General features: G+C 42.6%; 1 protein-coding gene across 5 annotated transcripts; it reads left to right on the forward strand.

Moving 5' to 3' along the window:
* On the forward strand, nucleotides 1-27,797 carry ADAT2 (adenosine deaminase tRNA specific 2). Of its 5 annotated transcripts, none has more exons than XM_025294450.3 (7): nucleotides 1-138; nucleotides 5,256-5,447; nucleotides 17,661-17,765; nucleotides 20,908-21,058; nucleotides 23,618-23,724; nucleotides 26,905-26,977; nucleotides 27,078-27,797. In XM_025294450.3, the coding sequence occupies exons 3-7, from the start codon at nucleotides 17,706-17,708 to the stop codon at nucleotides 27,119-27,121; spliced, it is 435 nt and encodes a 144-aa protein (XP_025150235.1). In that variant the 5' UTR covers nucleotides 1-138; nucleotides 5,256-5,447; nucleotides 17,661-17,705; the 3' UTR covers nucleotides 27,122-27,797. The 5 variants fall into 5 exon arrangements, with proteins under 5 accessions (XP_025150235.1, XP_006075252.1, XP_044780098.1 ...); XM_044924163.2 differs by lacking the exon at nucleotides 5,256-5,447 and adding an exon at nucleotides 4,556-4,759 and having other exon boundaries at nucleotides 6-138; nucleotides 20,896-21,058; XM_025294447.3 differs by lacking the exon at nucleotides 5,256-5,447 and adding an exon at nucleotides 4,556-4,759 and having other exon boundaries at nucleotides 6-138.
* The last annotated feature ends 109 nt before the right edge of the window (nucleotides 27,798-27,906 follow it).

A 27,906-nucleotide genomic window follows, 5' to 3' on the forward strand; every position in this document is an offset into this window, starting at 1 on the left:
CCCCGCGGTCTCTGTCGCTGAGCGAGGCGGCCCGGGTGCAGTATGGAGGCGAAGGCCAGGTCCACCGCGGCTACCGATGGCGCGTATTCGGTGTCTGCGGAGGAGACCGAAAAGTGGATGGAGCAGGCGATGCAAATGGTGAGGGGGCCGTGGCGTGGACGCATAGGATCGGAACTTTCTCCGGCTTATCCCGACCGAGCATTTGAGTAAATGTCCCCGGGGTACTTTCTGGGTCTTAATAATCTCGATGGCGCTCACAATCTCTGGGGAAACAGCTGGCTTTTACTGTCCTGAAATGTACTTTAGTCCATTCTCACGTGGCTCTGAGGGAAGGAAGAGAAGAAATACGGAAATTGTTTCTTTTTCACTGTTTTGAAGTAAGCGTCAACATCCCTATTCGGGGGCTGCTGGCACGTGCGTGCTGCGTCCCCTTCTTTCCTGTGGACACTGGCAGATTCGCGACGATACATTATTTTGTATGTATGACCCCTTGAACCTACCTAGGAGAAGGAAGGAAGCTGAGGATGTTTCTGGTAGAGAGCAGGATAAGAACAGGCCCCTTAACAGTCAGATTCCGCCATTCATCCATTCATCCATCCGTCCTCTTGCACTCTGCTCTTTTACTTTCTTCCCTCACTCCCTTCAGGACTCCTGATTAAGGAGGGCTCTGATAAGCTTTGTGTACAACCCAAGCTTTACCCGTACTTACGTGTGCCAGCGAACTCTTTAATAGGGATAAAAGTGTATTTGGCGTGTATGTATAGGTATATAAATCATAGACGCACATATATGCATATTTTTAAAGACTTGTTTCTCATACTTTTTTGAAAGTGGTGGTGGTGGTGGTTTAGTAGCTAAGTCGTGTCCGACTCTTGCCATCCCATGGACTGTAAGTGATTTAGTAAAAAAAAAAAAAAAAAAAAAATCTATTTTGTATTCAGTTCAGTTCAGTTCAGTCGCTCAGTCGTGTCCGACTCTGCGACCCCATGAATCGCAGCACGCCAGGCCTCCCTGCCCATCACCAACTCCCGGAGTTCACTCAGACTCACGTCCATCGAGTCAGTGATGCCATCCAGCCATATTACATTCCAGTAAATGCCAAGTATACACTTAGATATAATTGAGACAAAACTTAACCTTCCTATGCACAGTTTTCCTGGTATTTCTCTTTCATTCCATTTTGAAAAAACAAATGCTGGTCATCATACCTGATTTGATTTCATGATGCAGTCTTTCAGCCCACTTCAAAATTTATTCTCCCCATTAAACTTATAGGATGTGTAACTTTTTGTTTGATACCTTGATGTTCACATATGCTTTGAATGGATCTTCCCTGGTGGTTCAGACGGTAAAGCGTCTGCCTACAATGCCTACCATGTGGGAGACCCGGGTTCAATCCCTGGGTCGGGAAGATCTCCTGGAGAAGGAAACGGCAACCCACTCCAGTATTCTTGCCTGGAAAATCCCATGGATGGCGGAACCTGGAGGCTACAGTCCATGGGGTCACAAAGAGTCGGACACGACTGAGCGACTTCACTTCACTTATGCTTTAAATGATTAATTTATAATATGGAATTGTTTGTCCTGAACTCATTTTATGTTACTAAATTCTTCCAGCTGGAAAAAAGGAGTTTTCATGTGATATCAAAATCTCTCTCCTTCCCCCAAATGATTTCAATACTATCATATGCTGGGCGGCATAAGTCATGAGGATGATAGTAAATGCCCAGGAAGGTTGAAATGTCTCAAATTAAGCTGCATTTACATCTTTCTATGGATAAGAGACCTGGAGGTCAGGGGATGTGGGAATGCTGAAAATTTTTGGTCTCTTCCATTCATTTTCATTTGCTTTAGGAACTCTCCTCAGAATATTTATGGGGAGTTTGCATAGATGAAATTTTGAGAGATCCTACCATAGAGGACTCAATAGTGGTTTTAGAAATAGCCAAGTTTATTCAGCCATTGAAGTTTTCCCCTTTGTGTATCAGAAATGTGTTTTCTTTCTCTCCTTTCATATCATCCACACTATTCTGTAGACTTCTGGACTGAACATTTGAGTCTTCTTACTACCTTTTTTTTAAAAAAAAAACTAAACTTTTAATTTTGTATTGGCATATAACCCATTAAGAATGTTGTTATAAAAAAAAAAAAAGAATGTCGTGATAGTTTCGGTGGACAGCAAAGGAACTCAGCCATACATATACATGTATCCTTTCTCCCCTGACTCCCTCTCATCCAGGCTTCCACATAACATTGAACAGAGTTCCCTGTGCTATACAACAGATCCTTGCTGGTTAACCATTTTAAATGTAGCAGTGTGTACCTGTTTGATATGACCTTGGCAAGTCACTTTATCCCCCTAGAGTACTGCCTCCTACTCTATAAAATGGGATGGTTGAACTCCTAGTAGTCTCTAGGGTCTCTCTGGCCTTGACATTTTTGTCTCTTAACATAAAGTGAAGTCGCTCAGTCGTGTCCAACTCTTTGCCATCCCATGGACTGTAGCCTACTAGGCTCCTCCGTCCATAGGATTTTCCATCCAAGAGTCCTGGAGTGGGTTGCCATTTCCTTCTCCAGGGGATCTTCCCCACCCAGGAATTGAACCCAGGTCTTCTGCATGGCAGGCAGACGCTTTACCATCTGAGCCACAATCGGACTATAAACACCTAAAGGTGTGATTGCCTAGTTTATCTACACAGGGTCAAGGAGGTCCTTAGTTTGCACTTTGTTTTTTGGCCAGTAGTATATGTTTCTTCCCACTCCAGAATTCTTGCCTGGAGAATCCCATGGACAGAGGAGCCTGCAACACTCCACAGGGTCGCAGAGTTGGACACGACTGAGCGACTAACACACACACACATATGTTTCTTCCAGGTCTTAAACAAAGGGAAAACAATGCTTGTGATAAATCTTGGACTTTGTCCAACCATCCCCTCCACCTCCACTAAAGAAATTTCAAATCTTAAACTACTTTGAAGACTTGTAGAAGTAATAGAAAGTGTCCTGTGTACTTCTGAGAAGAGTTTACGATCAGACCAGAAGCATAGCTAGTACCAGATTCAGAGGCAGCTAATGTGTTCTGACGGAGAAGGCAATGGCACCCCACTCCAGTACTCTTGCCTGGAAAATCCCATGGACGGAGGAGCCTGGTAGGCTGCAGTCCATGGGGTCGCGAAGAGTCGGGCACGACAGAGCGACTTCACTTTCACTTTTCACTTTCATGCATTGGAGAAAGAAATGGCAACCCACTCCAGTGTTCTTGCCTGGAGAATCCCAGGGACGGGGGAGCCTGGTGGGCTGCCGTCTATGGGGTCGCACAGAGTTAGACATGACTGAAGCGACTTAGCAGCAACGTGTTCTGAGGAATTTGAAAGTGAGGTGTCCAGTGTACATGTAATAATAGGGAGGATACTAGCATACTTGCAGCACCTGGACAGAGTAGACATATTTATATGGCCAATTCAAGTGGCTGAGTGCTTGGCTGATATTAGTGTTTGTTGAGCGAAGGCCTGGAGGAATTGGAATGGAGATGGATTCTTTAAAGTATATGATAAAAGGCAGAAAACATAAAAGAAGAATGAATAGTAAGAATGTATCTTACTTTGTAAGATACAAAGTAACAAAGCAAAGGGCGGAGGGAAAATATTTGTACTGTAAATAAAAGGACAGGTTTGATATAACCTTGATATATAAAGAACCTTGGCAAAGAGGTATACACACTAATATTGAAAAAGTCGAAGTATATGAATGAACATGCTATTTCTAAAAGAAACACAGATAAGGAACAAGTTAACAAATGTGCAATTTCACTAGTAATAGATTAAATTCAAATTAAAAAGAGATATAATTTTTCAGTATTCTTGCCTGGAGGATCACATGGACAGAGGATCCTGGCGGGCTATGGTCCATAGGGTTGCAGAGAGTCAGGCACAACTGAAGCGACTTAGCATAATTTTTCAGCTGTTAAATTGGCAAAGGTCAAAAACTTGCAATGCTTGTTGTAGATAAGGATGTGTGTGTGAGGAGTTGGTTAGTTGTTTGCTGAAATTGGGGCATCTTTTCTAGAAGGCAACTTTGTTATATACATATAAAAAAGCTTTAAAACTGAGTTTATCCTTTGATTCAGTAATATCTTTATGGTATTTTTTTCCCCAAATGAAAATAGTTTAATGTTTTCTTTTTCTGATTATATAGATAATTCATAGTCATAAGAAATTTATTTTTATAAATTTATTGACATATATACTTTTAAATAAGTCAAATTACATATTCTCTTCATGATTGTAAGTATCCTTTTTTCCTAGGTATAATTATTTCTTGTTTCAGTTTATTTTCCTCTCACCCCCATCCCATAGTTCTTTTATTGCTCTGGAGTGAATTACCAAACATGGGACATAGGATGTATGTATTTTAAAGCCATCTATCTAGATGTTTTTAGATTGCCTTTTAGAACTATACCGCCCAGTGTAGTAGCCACTAGTATATGTGCCTAGTTATTTCATGAATAAGATGAAATTAAATATTCAGTTTCTCAGTCACGTTAGCCGCTTTTCAGGTACTCAGAAGCCACACGTGGCTGGTGGCAACCATATTGGACAGCACAGATCAAACGATGTTTCCATCGCTATCGACAGTGCTGTTGGATAGCGCTGGCCTGAAGCGGTCCCACGTCCGTCCCCAGTGTGTGAGAATGTTCTGTCCTACCCCAGTTCCTACCATCCCTGGAATTATCACTACTGAACATTTCGCAATGTTACAGGTGAGAAGTAATATCTGTGTTACATTTCTTGTTGTTCTTTGGTGAAGTTATCAAACTTTAAAGAAAGTTCTCTATATTTTATTATTGTTTTGTAAAATCGCTATTTTTCATGACAGTTTTCTTTTGGAGAGATAGCATATAATAAAGGTCATTGTTTTAATCACCACAGCATATAATTCTAACGATTTGGCTTAGAATCAAATAAAAAAAATAACAGCATTGCATTCTTACATTCCAGACACATTGCCATGGGCTGTGTTTCATACTGACCAAATGTATAAGGTCCACAGTAGTCCTGCTCTATGGTGCTTACTGTTCAGTCACCACTAAGTCATGTCCAACTCTTTGTGACCCCATGGACTGCAGCATGCCAGGCTCCTCTGTCCTCCACTGTCTCTTGGAGCTTGCTCAAATTCATGTCCATTGAGCCAGTGATGCTATCTAACCATCTCATCCTCTATCATCCCCTTCTTCTCCTGCCCTCAATCTTTTCCAGCATCAAGGTCTCTTCCAGTGAGTCGACTCTTTGCATCAGATGCCAAAGTATTGGAGCTTCAGCTTCACAACAGTCCTTCCAATGAATATTGAGAGTTGATTTCCTTTAGAAATGAGTGGTTTGATCTCCTTGCTGAACAAGGGACTGCTGAACAAGAGTTTTTTCTAACACCACAATTTGAAACCATATCAGGTGTGTAATATTACTGTCCTCATTTTCAGATGTGGACATCGAGGTTTAGAGTTAAGTAAGCTTCCCACAGTTAGGGAGCTGGTAAGGACGGAGATGTGATTTGAGCCCAGCCACCTGTCCTCACCCCCCAGTTTGTCCTGTGCTGTGTTTGGTTGCTCACTGCTCCCCATTGTACTCTGTTGGACCCCTCTGCCTTTTCACTTTATTCCCACTGACTACCATGCCTTGGGAATCCTAATTAGACATTTGGATTTTTTTTCCTCTGTGAATTGCCTAGGTATATTCTCTTCTGCCCAATTTTATTATTAGTTTTCCTTTTTAAAAACCACATTGTAGGGACTTCCCTGGTGGTCCAGTGGCTAGGACATCTTGCTCCCAATGCAGTGGGGCTGGATTTGATCCCTGGTCAGGGAACTAGTATGTAGGTCAAGAAGCAAGTTAGACATGGAACAACTGAGTGGTTCAAAATTGGGAAAGGAGGTATGACAAGGCTGTATATTATCACTCTGCGTATTTAACTTAGATGCAGAGTGCACCGTGTAAAATGCTGGGGTGCATGAAGCACAAGCTGAAATCAAGATTGCCCGGAGAAATTTCAACAACCTCAGATGTGCAGATGATACCAGCCTAATGGCAGAAAGTGAAGAGGAATTAAAGAACCTCATGATGAGGGTGAAAGTTGAGAGTGAAAAAGCTAGCTTAAAACTCAACATTCAAAACACTGAGACCATGTCATCCAGTCCCATCACTTCATGATAAATAGAAGGGGAAAAAGTGAAAGCAGTGACAGATTTTATATTCTTGGGCTCCAAAATCACTGTGGACAGTGACTGAAACTATGAAATTAAAAGACACTTACTCCTTGGAAGAAAAGCTATGACAAACCTAGACAATGTATTAAAAAGTAGAGACGTCACTTTGCCAACAATGGTCCATATAGTCAACGCTATGGTTTTTCCAGTAGTCCTATATGGATGTGAGAGTTGGATCATAAAAAAGGCTGAGCACTGAGGAGTTGATGCTTTCAAAGTGTGGTGCTGGAGGAGACTCTTGAGAGTTGCTTGGACAGCAAGGAGATCCAACCAGTCCATTCTGAAGGAAATCAACTCCGAATATTCATTGGAAGGACTGATGCTGAAGCTGAAGCTCCAATACTTTGGCCACCTGATGCAAAGGGCCAACTCATTGGAAAAGACCCTAATGCTGGGAGAAATTGAAGGCAAAAGAAGAAGGGAGCAGTAGAGGATGAGATGGTTAGATGGCATCACCGACTCAGAGGACGTGAATTTGAGCAAACTCGAGGAGGTAGTGGAGGACAGGGGAGCCTGGCATGCTGCAGTCCATGGGGTTGGGAAGAGTCAGACACAACTTAGCGACTGAAAAACAGCAGCAACATGGAAGCAGATTCCACGTGCTGCAATTAAGAATTTGCATGCTACAACTAAAACATTCAGTGTGCTGCAGATAAGACCTGGCACAGCCAAATAAATAAATATTAAAAAAAAGTTCTGGTGTGCCTTAAAAAAATAAGAATGGTTGACAATGCTTCATTCTAAAAAAAAAATTACATTGTAGGAACTGTTTGTATTTTATAGCTATTTCTAGGAATAATTCATAAGGAATCAGTGGAGATATACAGAGAAGTTCTCCATTTGTTTATAAAAGTGAGGAATTTGAAAAATAGCCACATGTGCTAGTCAAACAATAGGGGACCAATTAAGTGAATCATAAATATTTATGCAGAGAAGCACTATGTAGCCTTAAAAAAATCATGTGCTGAAAAAATATTACTCAACATAGAGAAATGTTTGTAATATGTTTCTGGATGAAAAACGCAGACTGCTGAATGGTATATATAGTATAAATTTATTTGACTTTTTTGAAAGCTACAAATATGTATATGCAGACATAGGGAAAAACCTGAAAAATTTGTTACAGAATAATACTGGTGATCATATTTTGTAATGTTGGGATTATGAGTGGTTTTTATTTTTTGATGTGTGAATTTTTTTTACCCCCAAGTCTTCTGCCATACTTACTTTACACTTAGGAAAAAAGAAATATTGAGTATATAAATGTATCATCAGAGCGTCAGAAGGAGAAAAGTTGCAAGGTTTCTGGAATAAATCGTGTATTATAGTTGCTTTTTCCAGGCACCTGAAGGCAATGGCACCCCACTCCAGTACTCTTGCCTGGAAAATCCCGTGGACGGAGAAGCCTGGTAGGCTGCAGTCCATGGGGTCGCTAAGAGTCGGGCATGACTGAGCGACTTCACTTTCACTTTTCACTTTCCTGCATTGGAGAAGGAAATGGCAACCCACTCCAGTGTTCTTGCCTGGAGAATCCCAGGGACAGAGGAGCCTAGTGGGTTGCTGTCTTTGGGGTCACACAGAGTCGGACACAACTGAAGCTACTTAGCAGCAGCAGCAGCAGCAGCATTATTAGTATAAGATTATGGCATGTCTGAGGGAAATTCAAAAAGAAATCAAGCACAGACAGATCCATTGTATCAAATGTAGTGTGATTAAATGTCTCTTTGTGTTAGGCCTTGTGCCATGTGCTTGGCCTACAAAGGTGAGCAGAACAGGTTTGCTGGTGCTTGGATCTAGTGCTTCCCCGCAGGAGCATGCTGTTTAATTGATGAAATTAAGCCGCCCACAAATGAAAAAGTTAATAGTAGCAAGTCCAGGATCCAAAATAAGAGGCAGACATAAAATGCTATCAGATAATAGCTGACAAGGTCCTGAGCAAGTTAGTTGAGTGAAATTACAGGATGCTTTCTTAACTTGAAAAAGGGAAATGGGATATAGGTGAGTGGAAAAGAAGAGATGGGTTCTCAAGGGGAGGAATCATCAAGTACAAAGAAATGGAGGACTCGGTCTTGGGTTAGGAGGGGATCCAACTATCTGTCCGGATCAGGACTTCCTAACCAGGGCTCAGGTTTTAGGAGGAATCTATAAACCCTGATACTGTGTGTAAAAATGTCACGTGCTTGTGCCTTTTTCGCGTGGGAGTGTCCATAACTTTCACCAGATTCTCAGAGGGGCTCCAAGAAGATTAAGGACAAAAGACCTGGAAGGATAATGAAAGGTTCGACTGACTCAGTTGGCTGGTGGGGAGCATTGGGTGATGGCTGGGAGGCTCTTGGCGCCAGGCTCCCAGGTATGGAGAAGTTTAGTGTGTTACAGGAGAAAAGAGCTTCTCAGAGTCACGAGCAGTAACAGCTATAGTGTCGTTTGACCTTTCGAACATTATTATTTCTACCTAAGAGTTGTCCTGGCCGAATTCTTTTCCTCCAATTTTCTTTTTTCTTTTGTAGGAGATATACTCAGGTACTCTTCAAGAGTCTAGGCACTCTGAGCCCCTCTCCCCTCCTGCTACCACCGCATGACTAGAAAGTAGTTTGTGGGAAGGACGGCTTTAGAGAAGCTGCACAGTCTCTTCCGTCCTAGCGCTGTCTTTATCTGTAGCAGGTGGACCCTGGCTAGTGCCGGAGGTGACATTTGAGGAGCAAAAGAAACGACATTCAAGACATTTGGAGTAGGGACCAGTGTTTGAGCCAGTGAGAAGAGAGATTTCATTCTTCAGTTTTGAACCTTGGTAACTTATTAATTTATGAAAGGCAAAATTGCCATTTTAAATAGTAACGGAGCCTCTCAAAAAAGATGAGGTGGTTGAAAACCTACATAGGTACAATTCAGAGCCATTTTGCCTGCTCTTTTGTGCATTTATAATGAAACGATTGGACTTGGCAGAAGAGGTCGTGGGAATGTTGGAAAGTACAAGATGGGATGGATTAAAAACTCTTTTCAGTGTAATTAAATCTATTTTGAACTTCACAGCAAAGCAGATATATGTATTTGATACATGCATATATACACGTGACTCGTTCTGTGGGGTTCTAAGGTTGATCTTGCCACCTCCTCCCTAACTCACCATTCCAGCTGCTCACTCCTCACCCTCAGTCTAGGCCACTCCTCATCAACAGTATTATTTGCCCTTTTCAAGTACTACGGTCACTCATGCTTTCTCTCTAATTGGGACAGCGGTGGAAGGCATTTTCACAAAAATGAAACAGGAAGATAATATAGAGTGGGAAATGGAGTTAAAAGCAGATAATTTTCTTGGAGGAAACAAGAGAAAACCCGAAGGAAAGAATGAAAGGCCCATCTCGTCCCCTCTCCAGGGGCCCGGATCGTGGCCCCGGCTGTTTTCCAGGTGAACAAGTCAGGATGTGGAGGGACCCGCACCGGGCAGCTTGGGTTTGCCTCTGCCTGCCACCTGCTCCTCCTTCCCTCTGCTCTTGGATCCTCTCCTGCATGTTTGAAATGAACAAGTAGCCTCACGTAGAACTCTTCAGCAGACAGGTTTACAGATAATCCTTGTCACGTGGCCCCCTGTTTGTTTACTCTGTTTTTCTTTAGACTTTTTACGTCTCACTCTCTTGCTAAATGTCCCCTTTGCCTTTGTCCCTTGAACTAGCACTGCTAAGAACCCAGGCACCAGTAAAGTAGCTGGTCAGTGGTGACTGGAGTAGACATTAGAGGCAGAGCTGTGGCTGGAAACCCAGGAACCTTGCAGGTGCTCCACAGAGATTTGTTGAACAAGTGAGTGGAGGATCCACATTGCCTGGGCTCTAGGCCCAGCCTCACACAGGGACTGATCCCGTAACCTTCCCAGGGCTCAGTCTCCTTATCTGTAAAATGGGGAAATCACGAAACCAGTCGCACCGGGTTATAAAGTACATGAATTAATAATGTGCCTGAACTAGTCCTACATCAGGGGGAGCTTTCCAACAAGCTCTCAGCTCTTATTATTTGCAAGCTCGGAATCCGAACACTTGACATACAAACAGTCTGTTGTAATAGAAACTAGAAATGTAACTTACACATAAGTCCCTCTTCAGGCTGCTACTGGTTTTCATTTCCTCCATCTCACCCAAACTGACCCTTCCTTCTTGGCCCAGTATTTTCCTTGGATCTTCTATAACCCCAGACACTCCTGGTTTTCCTCCTACCTCAGTAGCCATCTCTTCTTAATTGCCATTGTAGGAGCCTTCTGGTTTATTCCACCTTTTATTTTGTTAATGTTTCATTTTGAAATAATTACAAATTCACAGCAAGTTGCAACACAATATACAGAGAAGGCCCCAGTACCCTTCACTTAGTTTCCTCTAGTGGTAACATATTACATAACTAGCGAAATATCACAGCCAGGAATATAGCCTTAACCCAGTCTGCAGCGCTTGTTCACATGTCATCAGCTTTATGTGTGTGCGCCTGTGTGTGCATCTGTGTATGTGTCGTTCAGTGCAGTTTTGTTACCTGTTTTGTTTGATCACCACTAGGACTTCTCCATCACCACAAGGCTCCCTCTTGCTGCCCCTTTATGGCCACCATACTTTCCACACCCTAACCCCCAGCAGTCACTAATCTATTCTCCATACCTATAGTTTTATCATTTGGGAATGTGGTATACTTGAATATGTCACCTTTGGGGATTTTTTTTTCCCACTCAACATTATTTCCTTGAGTCAGTTAATAGCTGATTCCTTTTCATTGCTGTGTAGTTTTCCATGGGTGGATGCAACGTGCTTTGTTTAACCTGACAACCCTTGAAGGACATTTGGGTCATTTACAGTTTGGGGCTAGGAGTAAAATGTCATTGAACATTCATGTCTGTATATGACATTGTGTTATTGTATGAACATAAGATTTCATTTCCCTGGGTGGACAAATGCCCAGAGTACAATCATTGGTCATATGTTAAGTGCATGTTTAGCTCTTTAAGGAACTGCCAAGCCATCTCCCAGGGTGGCTGTAACAATTTTACATTCCTGCCAGCAATATATGAGATCCTGTTTCTCTGCTTCACTGGCATCTGTTGTTAATACTTTTTATTTCAGCCATTCTGGTAAGTGTGTAGTGATATCTCATTGTGGTTTTAATTTGCATTCCGTAATGGTTAATGATGTATCCATCTTTTCATATACTTATTTGCCATCTGTATGCCATCTTTGATAAAATGTTTTTTAGTATCTTTTGCCCATTTTCTAACAATTTTTTTAAACTGTTGAATTTTGAGCATTTTTTTTTTCATAATCCAGATCTAGACTGTTGTTGAATATGTTGTTATTCAGTCACTAAATTGTGTCTGACTCTTTGTGACCTAGTCATGAAATTAAAAGACGCTTGCTCCTTGGAAGAAAAGCTATGACCATCCTAGACAGCATATTAAAAAGCAGAGACATTAGCAACAAAGGTCTGTCTAGTCAAAGCTATGGTATTTCCAGTAGTCATGTATGGATATGAGAGCTGGACTATAAAAAAAGCTGAGTGCTGAAGAATTGATGCTTTTGAACTGTGGTGTTGGAGAAGACTCTTGAGAGTCCCTTGGACTGCAAGGAGATCCAACCATTCACTCCTAAAGGAAATCAGTCCTGAATATTCATTGGAAGGACTGATGCTGAAGCTGAAACTCCAATACTTTGACTACCTGATGCGAAGAACTGACTCATTGGAAAAGACCCTATTGCTGGGAAAGGTTGTAGGTGGGAGGAAAAGGGGACGACAGAGGATGAGATGGTTGGATGGCATCACCAGTGCAATGGACATGAGTTTGAGTTTGAGGTTCTGGGAGTTGGTGATGGACAGGGAAGCCTGATGGGCTGCAGTCAATGGAGTCACAAAGAGTCAGACACAACTGAGCAACTGAACTGAACTTTGTGACCCCATGGGCTGCAGCACACCAAGCTCCTCTGTCCTTCACTATCTCCCAGAGTTTGCTCAAATTCATGTTACTTGAATCAGTGATACTATCTAACCATCTCATCCTCTGTCACTCCCCTTTTCCTTGCCTTCAGGCTTTCTCAGCATGAGGGTCTTTTCCAACAAGTGGGCTCTTTGCAGCAGGTGGCCAAAATATTGGAGCTTCAGCTTCAGCATCAGTCCTTCCAATGAATATTAGGGTTGATTTCCTTTAGAGTGGACTGGTTTGATCTCCTTGCTGTCCAAGGGACTCTCAAGAGTCCCCTTAAATATATGGTTTATAAATACTTTCTTCCCATTTTAGCTTATCTTTTCTTCCTCTTAACAGGGTGTATTAGTTTTCTCTGGCTTCGGTAACAAATGCTGCACACTTGGTGGCTTAGAACAACATAGGTTTATTCTCTTATGATTCTGGAGGCCAGGAGTCCACTCTCCATTTCACTGCCCCCAAACAAATGTGTCAGCAGGGTTGTGCACCCTCTGGAGGCCCTAGAGGAGAATATATTTCCTTGCCTTTTCCAGCTTCTAACGTGACATTCCTTGCTTGGTTCATGACTCCTTCCCACATCTTCAAAGCCAACAGCATAGCATCTTCAAATCTCTCTGCTTCCATCATCCCATTGCTATCTACTTTACGTGTCAAATCTCTCTCCGCATCTCTCATAAGGACAGTTATGATTGCATTTGGGGCCACCTAATAATCCAGGATAACTTCCCTACCTCAAAACCCTCGACAGATATTTGATGGATGAGCACATGATTTGTCTTTCTTGTGGACCCCAGTTTATGCATCATCCTGAACTTATTTTAAATTTCACTCTCTGTGTGACGATTGCCTTAACTGTGCTGGTTCTTATTGTCTCCTCCCTCCCCAGCTGTCAGTCCTCCTCCCAGCTTTCCTTCCTGTAGTAACCTATGGTACATTTTTTATTTGTATATATGCACCAAACCTTTGAAAGACCTCTGCAGTCTTTCAAACTTTGCACAAATTGGGTGTGCTTTAACTTTTTACATAACTGGGACAGAACTAGCCTGTGGGTAGTGCATGACCCAGTTCTGAAGAACGTGGTATTATGGCTTCAGATACTGTCTCCTTCCATCTCTCCAGGCCCCAGCTTTATCCCACTACTCCAGATGCAAGAGAAGTATCATATGCTCCCACAACGTGCCTCTCCTTTCACCACTGTTGGCCAAATGAAAAGTGTCAGCTGAGCATGTTTGAAGCAGCTAAGGGACCCACGCTAGCATTATGATAGGGTTATTGCTGGGAGCAGGCGGCTAGTGCAGGAGACGGAACACATACTGATTTCAGCAAAGCCTTCAACTTGGTACTTCGTGTGCCCTGTGGTGTGTGTAAATACCTCTGCTTCAGTAGGAATGTAGTCTTCTGGAGTGTCTTCCAGCCTGCCCAAACAGGAAATGCTATGCCTTTCTAGAAACAGCGGTACTTGGGTTCTTTAAACCATAGTGAGGTGGAAATGACTACACTAGTCCACGGGTCACAACCATTTCAGGTTCTCTCTCACCTGTGGTGTCCGGGCATCCCAAAAGTAACCTGCCTGTTTTTGCTCTCTGCCTGAAGAAGTATTCCTTAGCTGTCCTGGGCCCCAGAACTGCTGGGGCTCCTTCAGCCACCATGGTGGTGGTTTAATCACTAAGTCATGTCTGACTCTTTGTGACTCCATGGACTGTAGCCCACCAGGCTCCTCTGTCCATGGGATTCTCCAGGCAAGAATACCAGAGTGGGTTGCCCTTTTCTTCTCCAGGGGATCTTCCTGACCTAGGATTCAAACCCACATCTCCTGCATTGCAGGCAGATTCTTTTATTGCTGAGCCGGCACGGAAGCCCATTCCCTCAACCATAGGGCTGGAAAAAAAATGGACAGCTAGTGATGGAGGGGTGACTCTGCAACTATAATGATTAGTTTACCATCCCTGGGATGGTGGCGGAACTGTGCCTAAACTTACTTTTCTCATTTGTATTTTTCAGTTGAGATATATTTCACATGGGTTTCCCTGGTGGCTCAGCAGTAAAGAATCCACCTGCAGCGCAGGAGCCGCGGGTTTGATCCCTGGGTCAGAAAGATCCCCTGGAGGAGAGCATGGCAACCCACTCCAGTATTCTTGCCTGGAGAATCCCATGAACAGAGGAGCCTGGCGGGCTGCAGTCCCTGGGGTCACACAGAGTCAAACATGACTGAAGTGACTTAGCATATTTCACATACAGTGAGATGCACAGGTCTTAAATGTATTGTTCATTCAGTTCTGAATGATGCAGACATCTGTGTAAGCCACACCCTTATCATGATAAAGCTTTTTCCTCCCCAGATTTCCTTGTGTCCCTTTCCAATCAAGCTACTCATCCCTGTTGGTGATGGAACCACTGCTGCAATTACTTTCATCATGGTTTAGTCTGTTCTAGTCCTTCACTTGGAGGGAATCATGCAGTGTGTGCACTTTTGTGTTTGATTTCTTTTACGTTAGCATGTCTGGGATTCATCCATGGTGTTGTGTGTATCCGTAGTTTGTTTCTTTTTTATTGCTGAGTAGTATTCCATGGCGTGTTTATCCATTCTTTTGTTGATGGACACCTGTGCTATTTCCTGTGTTTGGCTATTATGAATAACATAACATAACAGCCAAGCTGTTATGAACATTCTTGCCGGGGTCCAGCCCCAGCTGATCCAGGGTATTCGAAGGAGAGACGGCGTAGGCGAGGGTCAGGGAACAACTGCTTAATTAAACGTTAATTAAGGATATAAAGAGTAATAGAATGAGGATAGCTCAGTGAGGAAATTCAGTGGAGAAAAGCGGCTGAAATAAGGATAGCTCAATAGGAAAATTCAGTGGAGAAAAGAGGCTGAATAAAATTCCAAAGCAGGGAATTAACGTCATCTACAAAGGCCGCAGGCGTCCTCCCGTTCTCCCGAAGGAGAGGAGACACTAAGGCCTCCCCGGTCGGATCTTAGAAGCCCAAGCAAAATTAGTAGGCTTGACGAGCTTCCCCGCCTCAGAGGAAAAACTCAGCCAGAAGGTGAAAGAAAGAACGACACGGGGAGACCAAATTTCGAACAAAAAAAAAGGGGGCGTACTTTATTTTCCAAAGTAGTTTTATACCTTAAGTTGTGCATAAAGGATAATGGGGGAAGGGGTGGAGTCATGCAAGGACAGCAGTTCCTGGGTCTAATTGAAGCCAGGCTTTCAAACTTATCATATGCAAAAGTTCAGGTGATTGACATCATCTTCTGGCCCGGAGGCCTGTTAACATTTTAAGAAACTTATTTTTCTCTAAAGGTGATTATTCCAAAGTCAGGCACCAGCCTCCAAAAAAGCATTGGACAAAGCTGCATTTTACATTTCTATACACCCATTATATCAATCAATACACTGCCAAGGACACAGTAGGTAAGGAGTATGGAGACTTAGCAGCAAACATTGGCTCAACAAGTGAAAAAACCCTTCACCAATACAATTTCTAATCAATCTTTTAACTACTCAAAGGAATCTGTGTTTAGGCAGTTTAGAACATCTCCTGCCTCTCACAGTTGGGAGGCTCTGAACAATCACATGTGGCCGGAAAAACCTATTCAGGCAGGCTAGAGGATTTCCAAAGGAGTTTGTAGGTTGAAACACTGTCACACCCAGGAATTATTAACTGGAGCTGTAAGCTAACTCTCTTTTCAGAGAGAGGTAGTGGGGGACAGCCCCCCGTAAAGTCAGAGGTGTAGGTGAAAGCACAAAGCAGAAAGTAGGCAGACTCTGGTTTTCGGGGTAGATGCTCGAGAATTTCCAGGGGGACTCCTGAGGCTCGATCCCGCCTTTGCGTATGCTGAGCCTCCTTCCTCATGACCTTTGCCACGGGCGGAGTGCCTCACGCTGGCCCCCGGCAGTGATAGAATTCTAGTTGAGCTATTCCAGATCCTCACTCAATATGCAATATGCCGGCTCCCGGCACATTCTTTTACAAGGTTTGTTTGTTTGTTTTTGCTGGACACATATTCTCTTCTCTTCAGTAAATACTTAGGAGTAGAATGAGCTAGATGTTGATAGGCTCTTTGTAGGTTTATTTCTTGGGGTTTCCTAGGTGGTAAACAACCTGCCTGCTAGTGCAGGAGATGTAAGAGATGCATGTTTGATCCCTGGGTTGGAAAGATCCCATGGAGAAGCAAATAGCAACCCACTCCACTATTCTTGCCTGGAGGAGCCTGGAGGGCCATGGTCCATAGGGTCGCAAAGGGTCAGACATGACTGAAGCGACTTTAGCACACATGTGTGTTTACTTCTTAAAGAAGCTTCTAAAATGTTTTTCAAAATGGTTGTGCCAGTTTTGTATAGAGTGCTCCAAAGCCATTATTGTCTCGCTTAGAACAGAGATTGTGGGCACAGGGAGATAAGCAGTCTGGTCACCTTGATGCTGTTGAATACCAGAGGATGTTTTCTGTAATTTTTAAAGCATCAGAAAGATTAAGCAAGTGGAATTTCAACAAAGAAAGAATTTTAATAAAAGACTTATAAATATTACTTATCCATCTACCTGTTTACAAATACATGTATGCTGTGCTGTGCTAAGTCGCTTCAGTCATGTCTGACTCTTTGAGACCCTATGGAATATAGCCAGTTAGGCTCCTCTGTCCATGGGATCCTCCAGGCAAGAATACTGGAGTGAATTTCCATGCCCTCCTACAGGGGATCTTTCCAACCAAGGGATTGAACCCACGTCTCCTGCATTGGCAGGCAGTTCTTTACTGCTGTGCCACCTGAGAAGCCTGTACTCCATCAGAAAAGAGTGCACAGTTCAGTTCAGTTCAGTAGCTCAGTTGTGTCTGACTCTTTGCAACCCCATGGACTGCAGCACGCCAGGCTTCCATGTCCATCACCAACTCCTGGAGCTTGCTCAGACTCATGTCCATGAAGTCGGTGATGCCATCCAACCATCTCATCCTGTGTCGTCCCCTTTTCCTCCTGCCTTCAATCTTTCCCAACATCAGGGTCTTTTCCAATGAGCCAGTTCTTCACATCAGGTGGCCAAAGTATTGGAGTTTCAGCTTCAGCATCAGTCCTTCCAGTGAATATCCAGAACTGATTTCCTTTAGGGTTGACTGGTTTGATCTCCTTGCTGTTCAAGGGACTCTCAAGAGTCTTCTCCAACACCCCTGGCAATATAAGAACAAGGATCAAAAGTAGTCTTTGATCAGTTCTGCTTCCAGTAAAAGAAAAATTCAGGGAGCTCAGGACTATAATGGGGATTTGTTCTTGAGTATCTCTCAATATAGACACAACAGAGAATAAAGGCACTAAATACTGAAGTGTGTTTTAGAAAAGGGGAAACTGAGCCGCGTTTCTTTGCTCTGATGTTTGTTCATGTGTGTACTCCTTAGGCTGCCTGTTTCTTTCGTCTTTTCAAGTGTTGAACATCATCTTTTAGATTTTCCACTTTGTCTTTTAGGCCAAAGACGCCCTAGACAATACTGAAGTTCCTGTTGGCTGCCTTATGGTCTACAACAATGAAGTTGTGGGGAAGGGGAGAAATGAAGTTAATCAAACCAAAAATGTATGTGAGTTGAAGAGTAAATTGCAAACATATGACAGTGATGGTAGGCGTGGAATGGATTTCTCGTGGTTGGTGGCAAGATGGATCTGTGTAGCGTTAGGTGACCATAAGTGGAAGGACAGTTTTCTGAAACCTTTTAAAATGTCTTTTTTTTTTTCTGATTATAAAAAGTGATCCATACTGATTTTCAAAATTTTGGATAATTTAGAAAAATTTAATGAAGCAGTAAATTCTTTGGGTCTGATTTTCCATTTCATAGAGCTTTAACACGAGTAAAATCCAAGAGGGGTTTTATTACATCAGAGTGTCCATACAGAAGAAAAGAGTCCATCTCCATTTTAAGCAAATGTAATACCTGGAAATTCTACTTTATAAGACATAGCAATTTAGCTCATATTGTATCCTTCGGTGAGGCTTCCCTGGTAGCTCCGTTGGTAAAGAATCTGCCTGCAATGCAGGAGACCCTGGTTTGATTCCTGGGATGGGATGATCTGCTGGAGAAGGGATAGGCTACCCACTCTAGTATTCTTGGGTGTGTGCTACTGCTGCTGCTAAGTCACTTCAGTCGTGTCCGACTCTGTGTGACTCCATAGACGGCAGCCCACCAGGCTCCCCCATCCCTGGGATTCTCCAGGCAAGGACACTGGAGTGGGTTGCCATTTCCTTCTCCAATGCAGGAAAGTGAAAAGTGAAAGTGAAGTCGCTCAGTCTTGTCCGACTCTTCGTGACCCCATGGACTGCAGCCTACCAGGCTCCTCCATCCATGGGATTTTCCAGGCAAGAGTACTGGAGTGGGGTGCCATTGCCTTCTCCCTTGGGTGTGTAGTACCTTTAATTATTGTGTTCCTCCTAGTCAATTAAAAAGTCACCCTCAATTGATAGCTGTGGAGATATAAAAGGATTGTATAAAGAAAGCTATTCCTATATCAGGTAATTCAGTGGAGTACAGTCTCCACCACCTGCAGATACACTTGAAAAGCTTTTGTGACTTTATTGTGGTTAGGTTGAGAAGTTATGAATTAAGGAAACATTTGTTGAATGTGGTATCACCACAGCGTGTTACAGTGAGTAGAAATGAAATCATAAGTTTTAGGATTATAAGAAGTGCTGGGGGGACTCAAGGAGAGCTTATAACTTTACCACCCCTCACGTTGACTTTGATCTTACTTGGGAGCCAGAGAACGAGGTGGGGTGCTATGAGCACTTTCGAGTTCATTCATCACACCTGTCAACAAGAAAACTCAGATCTAGTGAAACACAAGCAAAATAGGAACCCAAATTCACAAAACAGTTGTTATGTGGACATCAAGAGGCCTGTAAGATAAGTAGTAAGCCATGTGTGTTAGTCACGCAGTCGTTTCTGACTCTTTACAGCTGCATGGAATGTAGCCTGCCAGGCTCCTCTATCCATGGAATTCTCCAGGCAAGAATACTGGAGTGAATTGCCATTTACTTCTCCAGGGGATCTTCCTGACCCAGGGGTCAAACCCTGGGTCTGCATTGCGGGCAGATTTTTTACCGTCTGAGCCACCTGGAAAGCCCAATAAGCCGTAGTACACCAATTAGTGAATCTACAGATACTATTCATGAGTAGAATTTTGTGATTTAAATAATTGTCATATTTCCCTATTTGTATTTTGTGGTTCAGTACAGTATCTTTAACATGAGAAAGTCGGATGTCCTAGGAACCTCTGTCTAAACCCCCAGTGACCTGAGTTTCTTCCACACCTTGAAATTAACCTGGATTTATTTTTAGTATTCTGTGCTCTTTAGAAGGTTACCCTACAATCACAGTAGAGAAAGACTCTTGACCCCAAAAGAGGAGACCCAAGTCCTACTTTCGGCTCTGCTACCATTACCCGCCGTCACCACCGCCATCACCTCGCCCAACTGTGTGTCTTTAGTAACCTCCTAACATAGCTTACTTAGCTTCTGGTTTTTCAGCGGTAAAAGAGTTGATTGAGATGATTTAGGTCATTGATTATTTCTCGAGAACTATGAGCACATTTGATTCAGTAAATCTGAACCTGATTTCTAAAAAGCACCCAAGTTGGGGGGAACTTTGCTTTTTTTTTTAAGCTCCCCAGTTGGTTCTGGTATGCAGTCAGGTATGGGACCCTCTTTGCCAAAGAACTTTCCAGCTCTGAGTTTATCATTCTGGGCCAGCAGGGCTCCCATCTGCCTCTGGCTTCCATGGCCCCTTGGCCACTGTGCCAGCACCTTCCACAGGTAAATGAACACCTTTCTGTTTGCCCCACCGAATTTGTGCTTCTGGAGGACAGAGACTTTTTTCCCCACAGAGTTTAGTGCAGTGGCTTGTACATAGTTGACACTAAGTGTAAGTTTATTGATAAACATAATTATTCATGAGTACTATAAATAATTGCCACATAGCAGAGTACATATATAGTGTTATGTGTGACTGTGCTTCATATAATTCATATCACTTTATGAGATGTAGATACTAGAATTACATTTGGGGAAACTAAGGCTTGGAAAAGCTATGTAACTTGCCCAAGGCTATACAATTAGTAACGTCACAGTCAGGATTCAGACTGAAGTATGGTTGACTTCAAATTTTGTGCATTTCTCCTATACTCTACTGCTCCCAGAAGGTATCTGAAACTGATACCAAACCTCTGCTTCTCTCTAGAGTCTGCCAGTATTTAAAATCTTATCCCAGAGAAAATGCAAGTGATGATATCCCAGTGATGACATTCTAAATATAGATTTGTTTAGAGTGAGGTCAGTGACAGTCTTGAAAACATATTCGAACCTAAAGCGCATGCTTATGAAAATTTCAGTTTCCTTGGAAATATTCAGGAACCATAGACATCTTTTTTTTATTTGAGACTTATCTCTCTGGTATTTTAATTGAAAGAGTGTCCCCTAAAGTACTTAGATACTTAACTAAAAATAGAGCACTAATTCCTCTGACATCTCAGATTAGGTATCTTTTGTCAGCAGGGCTATGGTACTTGAACTAGGAAATCCACTGTCAGCTGCTAAGGGTGTCCTGAAACCTTTATTCGCTGAAATGTTTGCAGAAACAATAGGCCCGTTTTTCATATTTACTTTGGAATATTTGTAAAATACTGTTACACGTAGCCAACAAGGTCAGTGCAGGCAGCTCTCTTTCCAGGCTACTCGACATGCAGAAATGGTGGCCATTGACCAGGCCCTAGACTGGTGCCGTCGCCGCGACAGGAGTCCTTCTGAAGTGTTTGAACACACTGTGCTGTACGTCACCGTGGAGCCCTGCATCATGTGTGCAGCTGCTCTCCGCCTGATGAGTATCCTTTGACATCACAGGTTCGTGTCTCCTGAACTCAAAAATGGATGGTGGAATGCGGGTGGGAGGGACGCTCCTCCCACCAGAGGGAGGAGCTTATATGTGTACATGTGGCTGATTCACGATGTTGTACAGCAGAAACCAACGCAGCATTGTAAAGCAATTATATTTCAATTTAAAAAAAAATCAAAGGCATCAATGTAAAACAAAAAAAAGTCCAGACGATGTTAAAAAAGATTCTACTATATGAAAACAGAATTGTGAAACAAATTTTGGAAGATGTACTTTACAAAATATAGTGTTCCTAGGCCAAAACATTTTTTAAGAAAGATTTTTGAATAGTGAAGTCTTATTTTTAGTATCAGTGAACTATAACAAGTAAGTGAGAGCAAGAAACGCTTCAAGCTAACTTAAGCTGTCAGGTAAAGACAGACCATAAATTAGACTGTTTAACAGTGTACATAAGAAAAGACCTGAAGAATATGCACCTATTTTGCCTTTGGTGAACAGATTACAGGTGACTTAAAATTTCTCTTTCTCTGTTTATAAGTCTTTATTGTTTATTTTTGCCATGAATACCTATTACATAGAAGGCTTGAAAAATTCAAGTAACTACAAAGTGAAAGTATTTATGATACTGTGTTGTTGTTGTTCAGTCACTCAGTCGGTCCAACTCTTTGCAGCCCCATGGACTGCAGCACACCACGCTTCCCTGTCCTTCACTGTCTCCCGGAGTTTGCTCAGACTTTTGTCTGTTGAGTCATTGGTGCCATCCAGCCATCTCATCCTCTGCTGTCCCCTTCTCCTCCTGCCCTCAGTCTTTCCCAGCATCAGGGTCTTTTTCAGTGAGTTAGCTATTCATATCAGGTGGCCAAAGTATTGGAGTTTCAGCTTCACCATCAATTCTTCCAATGAATATTCAGGGTTGATTTCCTTTAGGATGGACAAATTTGATCACCTTGCAGTCTGAGGGACTCTCAAGAGGCTCCTCCAGCACCATAGTTCGAAAGCGTCAATTCTTCAGTGCTCAGCCTTCCTTATGGTCCAACTCTCACCTCCATACATGACTATTGGAAAAACCATAGCTTTGACTATATGAACCTTTGACAGCAAAGTGATGTCTCTGCTTTTTAATACGTTGTCTGGGTTTGTCATAGCTTTTCTTCCAAGTAGCAAATGTCTTTTAATTTCATGACTGCAGTCACCATCCACAGTGATTTTGGACCCCAAGAACTGTAAACTAAATAAATGGGAAGTTGATAAAGCTCTTCGAATTGTGTCTTTTGTGGAATAAATGACACAAATACTGAGTACAGCCAGTTAGCCTCTAAAGATCTTTTTAAAAATTGCTGGATAATTCAACAATTAATTATTGAATCTCATGCTAGCATGTTTTTATGTATTTATTTTGGTTGTTTCTGTTCAGTCACTCAGTCGTGTCTGACTCTTTGCGACCCCATGGACTACAGCATGCCAGGCTTCCCTGTCCTTCACCATCTCCTGGAGCTTGCTCAAACTCATGTCCATTATTTTGGTATGTGGGTGTGAATCATTTAATCACTAAATAATAGAGAGGGCTTTGAGTATGATAAGACATACAGTTTCCACTTTGTAAACTCTCTGCCCATCGTGCTGTCCTGAGTGGCTCCGTTTTAGTCTGGTTTATTCTGAGCCACAGTTATATTTGCTTGAGGAAAGAACAGAGGGAAAATCTGTTATTTTTAAGAGGTGAAAATCTCTGGATTAAATTCCTGCCTCCCTTTTGGCTCCAATTCTCTAGTGATTCCAAAATATCTCCTTTAGGAGAGGCCAGAGAGAGCTCCAAGCTGCAAGCATTTAGCAAATACACATTCAGTTTTCACTCCATTTGCAGTTGTGAGATGTTAATTTTTAAATCCTTTAAACCTCTTTCTTTTGTGTAACTAGATTGTGAAGTGAAGTGAAAGTTTGTCCGTTATGTCCAACTCTGCGACGCCATGGACTATACAGTTCATGGAATTCTCCAGGCCAGAATACTGGAGTGAGTAGCCTTTCCCCTCTCCAGGGAATCTTCCCAACCCAGGGATTGAACCAAGGTCTCCCACATTGCAGGCAGATTCTTTACCAGGTGAGCCACAAGGGAAGCCCAAGAATACTGGTGTGGGTAGCCTATCTCTTCTCCAGTGGATCTTCCTGACCCAGGAATCAAACCAGGGTCTCCTGCATTGCAGGCAGATTCTTTACTAACTGAGCTATCAGGGAAGCCTAAAACTAAGTTATATTCTAGAAGGAATTTCCTGAATTAAAGGGTGCTTAGACCTAGAGAAATACCTCTGGTCTGGCAGTGGTGGAATTTGAACCCACGACTCTGAAGAGACTGGAGCCTAAATCCAGCAGCTTAGACTGCTCGGTCATGCTACTTGATTGCAAAACTGAATTTTTAAGACTAAGCCCAAGTTTAATTATTTTTAAGGGTAGTGTGGGCTTTCCTCTCTAGGATAGCTGGTATAAACCCACTCTAGTTTTGTCACAATATGCACGTGAACTGCCTGTTCTCTGTAGGACCTTAATTCTTTCTCAGGAATCCCGCTGGTTGTCTATGGCTGCCAGAATGAAAGATTTGGTGGTTGTGGCTCTGTTCTGGATATTGCCTCTGCTGATCTACCGAGTACTGGGAAACCATTTCAGGTAACATGAACTGTTATACTTTTTCTTTCTAATTACTCTTATCTCACCTACGGGCTTGCGGATAATTAGCGTGTTGTCAGTACACCAAGGAGCCATGACTGAACCAGGTGGGTGCTGGGAACCTCTGGTCAAGGTCATGGATGCCTCAGTGTAAGACTGCAGGTAATCATTTCCAGGAGAGTGCTTAGCTGTCTTAATGCACAGAATCCCTCCAGAAGGAGAGTTCCAGCCTTCCAAGCTTTCCTTTGACAGTCTTCACCAACATCATCAGCTATGTGTATGGACCCTACCACTATGGGCCTCTCCCCTCCACATGTGTGCCTGCCTCTGTGCTGTACCAAATTTGCATGATGCTTAGTCTGTGTTGGTGACTGCTGCTGCTAAGTCACTTCAGTCGTGTCCGACTCTGTGCGACCCCATAGACGGCAGCCCACCAGGCTCCCCCGTCCCTGGGATTCTCCAGGCAAGAACACTGGAGTGGGTTGCCATGGCCTTCTCCAATGCATGAAAGTGAAAAGGGAAAGGGAAGTTGCTCAGTCGTGTTCGATTCTTCCCGACCCCATGGACTGCAGCCTACCTGGCTCCTCCGCTCATGGGATTTTCCAGGCAAGAGGACTGGAGTGGGGTGCCATTGCCTTCTCCAGTGTTGGTGACTATAGCAGCCATTTACAGTGAATACACAATATTTTTCACAAAGTCAGTCATTTTGCTTGATTGCCCTGTACTATTTTTGGCATCTAGGAATCAATACCTGATTTCATTTTTTTTCCCCTGCCTTTTTGAAGTTGAAATTTCCCCCAGGCCCAAGAATCCACTTAGAAATTCTACTTTCTCTTTAACTTTGACGCTTCTCCCAGAGTTTTCGTGTTTAAGGCTATGAGCAGAAGGAATTTTTATTTCAGAGTTTGGTCTCTAGACAAATACCAGTTCCCATAAACTGGTTTGATTTTTTTCTCTCTAAGATCTAAGGTTAATCTTAAAAGTATTATGCTTTAAAAAGAAAAGGACTTAACAAATGCTGGACATGGTGTGTAGTTAACAAAGATCTCAGATATTCTTGGGAGAATATTAAGTACCTATGAAGGGCTAAATTTGGTTGAATCCCAATGAGAACAAGTTTTGGAAAACATTCTATTTTGAGTTTTCCCAGCTGAACATCAGCTTTCCCAACAAGCCCTGCACTTTTGAGAACAGATAACTTTTACCATCACATCAGAAAAGAAACTGTCATAGGATGGAGAGTAGGTAGAACAGTTATCCTGATCATTAAAACAATGTGCAAAGTGATTTGCTTTCTTCCAGTCACTTCTATCAGTAACTCAGGTTTTGCTTACATAACTCTTTGCAAATGAATCACTGACTCTGTACTTCATTTATGAGAAAGATCTGAAGAATTCCTCAAAGCTTCTCAGCTGAACAAAGATGAGCCCTTAGATATCAGACACGGGTGGAACATTTCTGTCCAACAAGCCAGTGATGTTGCCAGTGACATTACCAGTGACCGCATCACGTTGTGCTCCTTCAAAGGCCTGTATATTTTGACTTCATTTTATTGCTCTAATTTCTTTCCTTGTACTCCCTTAATAATCACCCCACCACTATCCGCTGGTTGTCTCACAACCTAAGCTTATTCCTCCTCTTTTCCTGAGATGATCTGCTCAGTCTCTAAATATTCTCTGGTATTAAGTTTCATCCCCCTACTGGTATCCCAATTTCTTATTCTTTCACATGTTGATGTTTTCGCTGAAAGAATCAAAGATAGAAGAAACTGAACACTTAAAAAATATCCTCTGTAGTAAGGTTCAACTAGTTTTTTCTGTAAAAAGCCTGAGAGGAAATATTTTAGCTTTTGTGAGCCACTTATATTTTTGTCACATATATATTTTTTTAACCCTTTAAAATATAAAAACCATTCTTAGCTGACCATTTCTAGCTGTGGACTGCCAACCCGAGCTCTACAGAATCAAACACTTCATGGGCCCCTGTTAAATAAAGAACAGCAGATAAAGATAGCTTAGTGCTCAGTGAGCACTCACAGTGTGCCAGGTGTTGTAATTAACAGGGGCTATGTTATCTAATCTCACTTTGTTGTTGTCATTCTTCATTTGCTAAGTCATGTCCTACTCTTTGCAACCCCATGGACTACAGCATGCCAGGGTTCGCTCTCCTTCACTATCTCCCAGAGTTTGTTCAAACTCACGTCCATTGAATCAGTGATGCCATCCAAGCATCTCATCCTCTGTTGCCCCTTTCTCCTGCCTTCAGTCTTTCCCAGCATCAGGGTTTTTTCCAGTGAGTCAGCTCTTTACATCAGGTAGCGAAAGTACTGGAGCTTTAGCTTCAGCATCTGTTCTTCCAATGAATATATTCAGGGTTGATTTCCTTTAGGGTTGACTGGTTTGATCTTGCTGTCCAAAGGACTCTCAAGAGTCTTCTCCAGGACCACAGTTCCATAGCATCAGTTATTCAGTGCTCAGCCTTCTTTATGGTCCAACTCTCACATCTGTACATGACTACTGGGAAAACCATACCTTTGACTATCTAATCTCATTTAATTTTCACAAAATCCTTTTTGGTTAATTTCTATAATTACCTATATTTTACATATGAGGGAACTGAGGCATAGAAAGTTGAAGTATCTTACACAAGATCACATCACTAGTAGGTGTCCTGGGATTTCTTTGGAAGGAATGATGCTAAAGCTGAAACTCCAGTACTTTGGCCACCTCGTGTGAAGAGTTGACTCATTGGAAAAGACTCTGATGCTGGGAGAGATTGGGGGCAGGAGGAGAAGGGGACGACAGAGGATGAGATGGCTGGATGGCATCACTGACTCGATGGACGTGATTCTGGGTGAACTCCGGGAGTTGGTGATGGACAGGGAGGCCTGGCGTGCTGGGATTCATGGGGTCACAAAGAGTCGGACACGACTGAGTGACTGAACTGAACTGGGATCACACAGTTAGTTGATTGAAAAATAATAATGAGTTGATTAGTGATGTTTAATTGAGGTCTTTTTTTTTGGAAATATACTTCCTTACTGATTTTCCTAATATCCATGAGGTGTATTATCGTTATCTGAAATATGTTTACATAATGATGTATGTGTTGCCATTTTCACGGAATACAGCACACATTTTCCTAGGCCTGTGTTCATTCTCAGCTTTCTTATTTCATCAGTGCACCCCTGGATATCGGGCTGAGGAGGCAGTGGAGATGTTAAAGACCTTCTACAAACAAGAAAATCCAAACGGTCAGTTTTCCCCTCCTGTGTACACATACTTGGTCGGTATGAAGCAAGTCTGCGTGGGCCTACCTCTTCATTTTCTCTTTCTTTTCTATTCTTTTCACAGCACCAAAATCAAAGGTTCGAAAAAAGGAATGTCACAAATCCTGAACTTGTTCTAATGAAAGACTCACGCCCCTGGGACGACATTCTTGGACAGAAAGCTATTGACATCGTTGAAGCATATGTTTATATATTGTCCATAATTCGCGGGAAAATGGTTTCTCATCATTTGCTCTGTTAAGGGAGCAAATGAGCACTTTTTAAAAGGCTGACAGTTGCAAACAACTCCTAGCTTTTCCACAAGCTGAAAGCCCATTTTTAAGAAGGGGAAAAGTTAAAGATTGAGGTTTTAGAAATTAACAAGCAGTTCCTGTTCTTCATGCCAAAATCCTTATGCCTGGTCCAGGAATGCACTGACTTTCAGAGGATGTGTATCCAGACTCAGTTGCCTGGTGTGTCTGCCTGGAGAGCATCACCCGACAGACAGCTGCTCCAGGCCTTACAGATGGGGACCCTTCATCCTTGGCAGCCGCCTTGTTCTCTCGGGTTGCGTGTGTAGAGGAGGGAGACTTCCTTGGAAGTTGTATTAATATATGAATCATATACATATTGGACCACGATTCTGTGGTCCTTAGAAGAGATTTTTGCTTTTATAAAGCATTTAGAGAAAATACATACTTTTAAAACACATGTTCATCATTTAACAGCATACTGCTATCATAAAACCTTATTCATGCCTTCTTTGAAGATGAATGGTCTTAAAAATAAAAGAAATGCCTAAGTAGATGACTCTTCCTTTGTTATTGAGCAACTCTACTGTGGCAGGCTCTTCGTTCACTGAAGTGAAAGTTGCTTGGTCGTGTACAACTTTGCAGCAACCCCATGAAATGTAG

The sequence above is a fragment of the Bubalus bubalis genome, chromosome 10 (assembly GCF_019923935.1).
Source record: "Bubalus bubalis isolate 160015118507 breed Murrah chromosome 10, NDDB_SH_1, whole genome shotgun sequence".
Classification (NCBI taxonomy): Eukaryota; Metazoa; Chordata; class Mammalia; order Artiodactyla; family Bovidae; genus Bubalus; species Bubalus bubalis.

Excerpts from the sequence above, each read along its gene's own strand:
- ADAT2 (XM_044924163.2), top strand. The coding sequence starts at position 43 with ATGGAGGCGAAGGCCAGGTCCACCGCGGCTACCGATGGCGCGTATTCG. Across the intron at positions 23,725-26,904 it reads GTACTGGGAAACCATTTCAG|TGCACCCCTGGATATCGGGC; the intron begins GTAACATGAACT and ends TTATTTCATCAG. Across the intron at positions 26,978-27,077 it reads CAAACAAGAAAATCCAAACG|CACCAAAATCAAAGGTTCGA; the intron begins GTCAGTTTTCCC and ends TTCTTTTCACAG.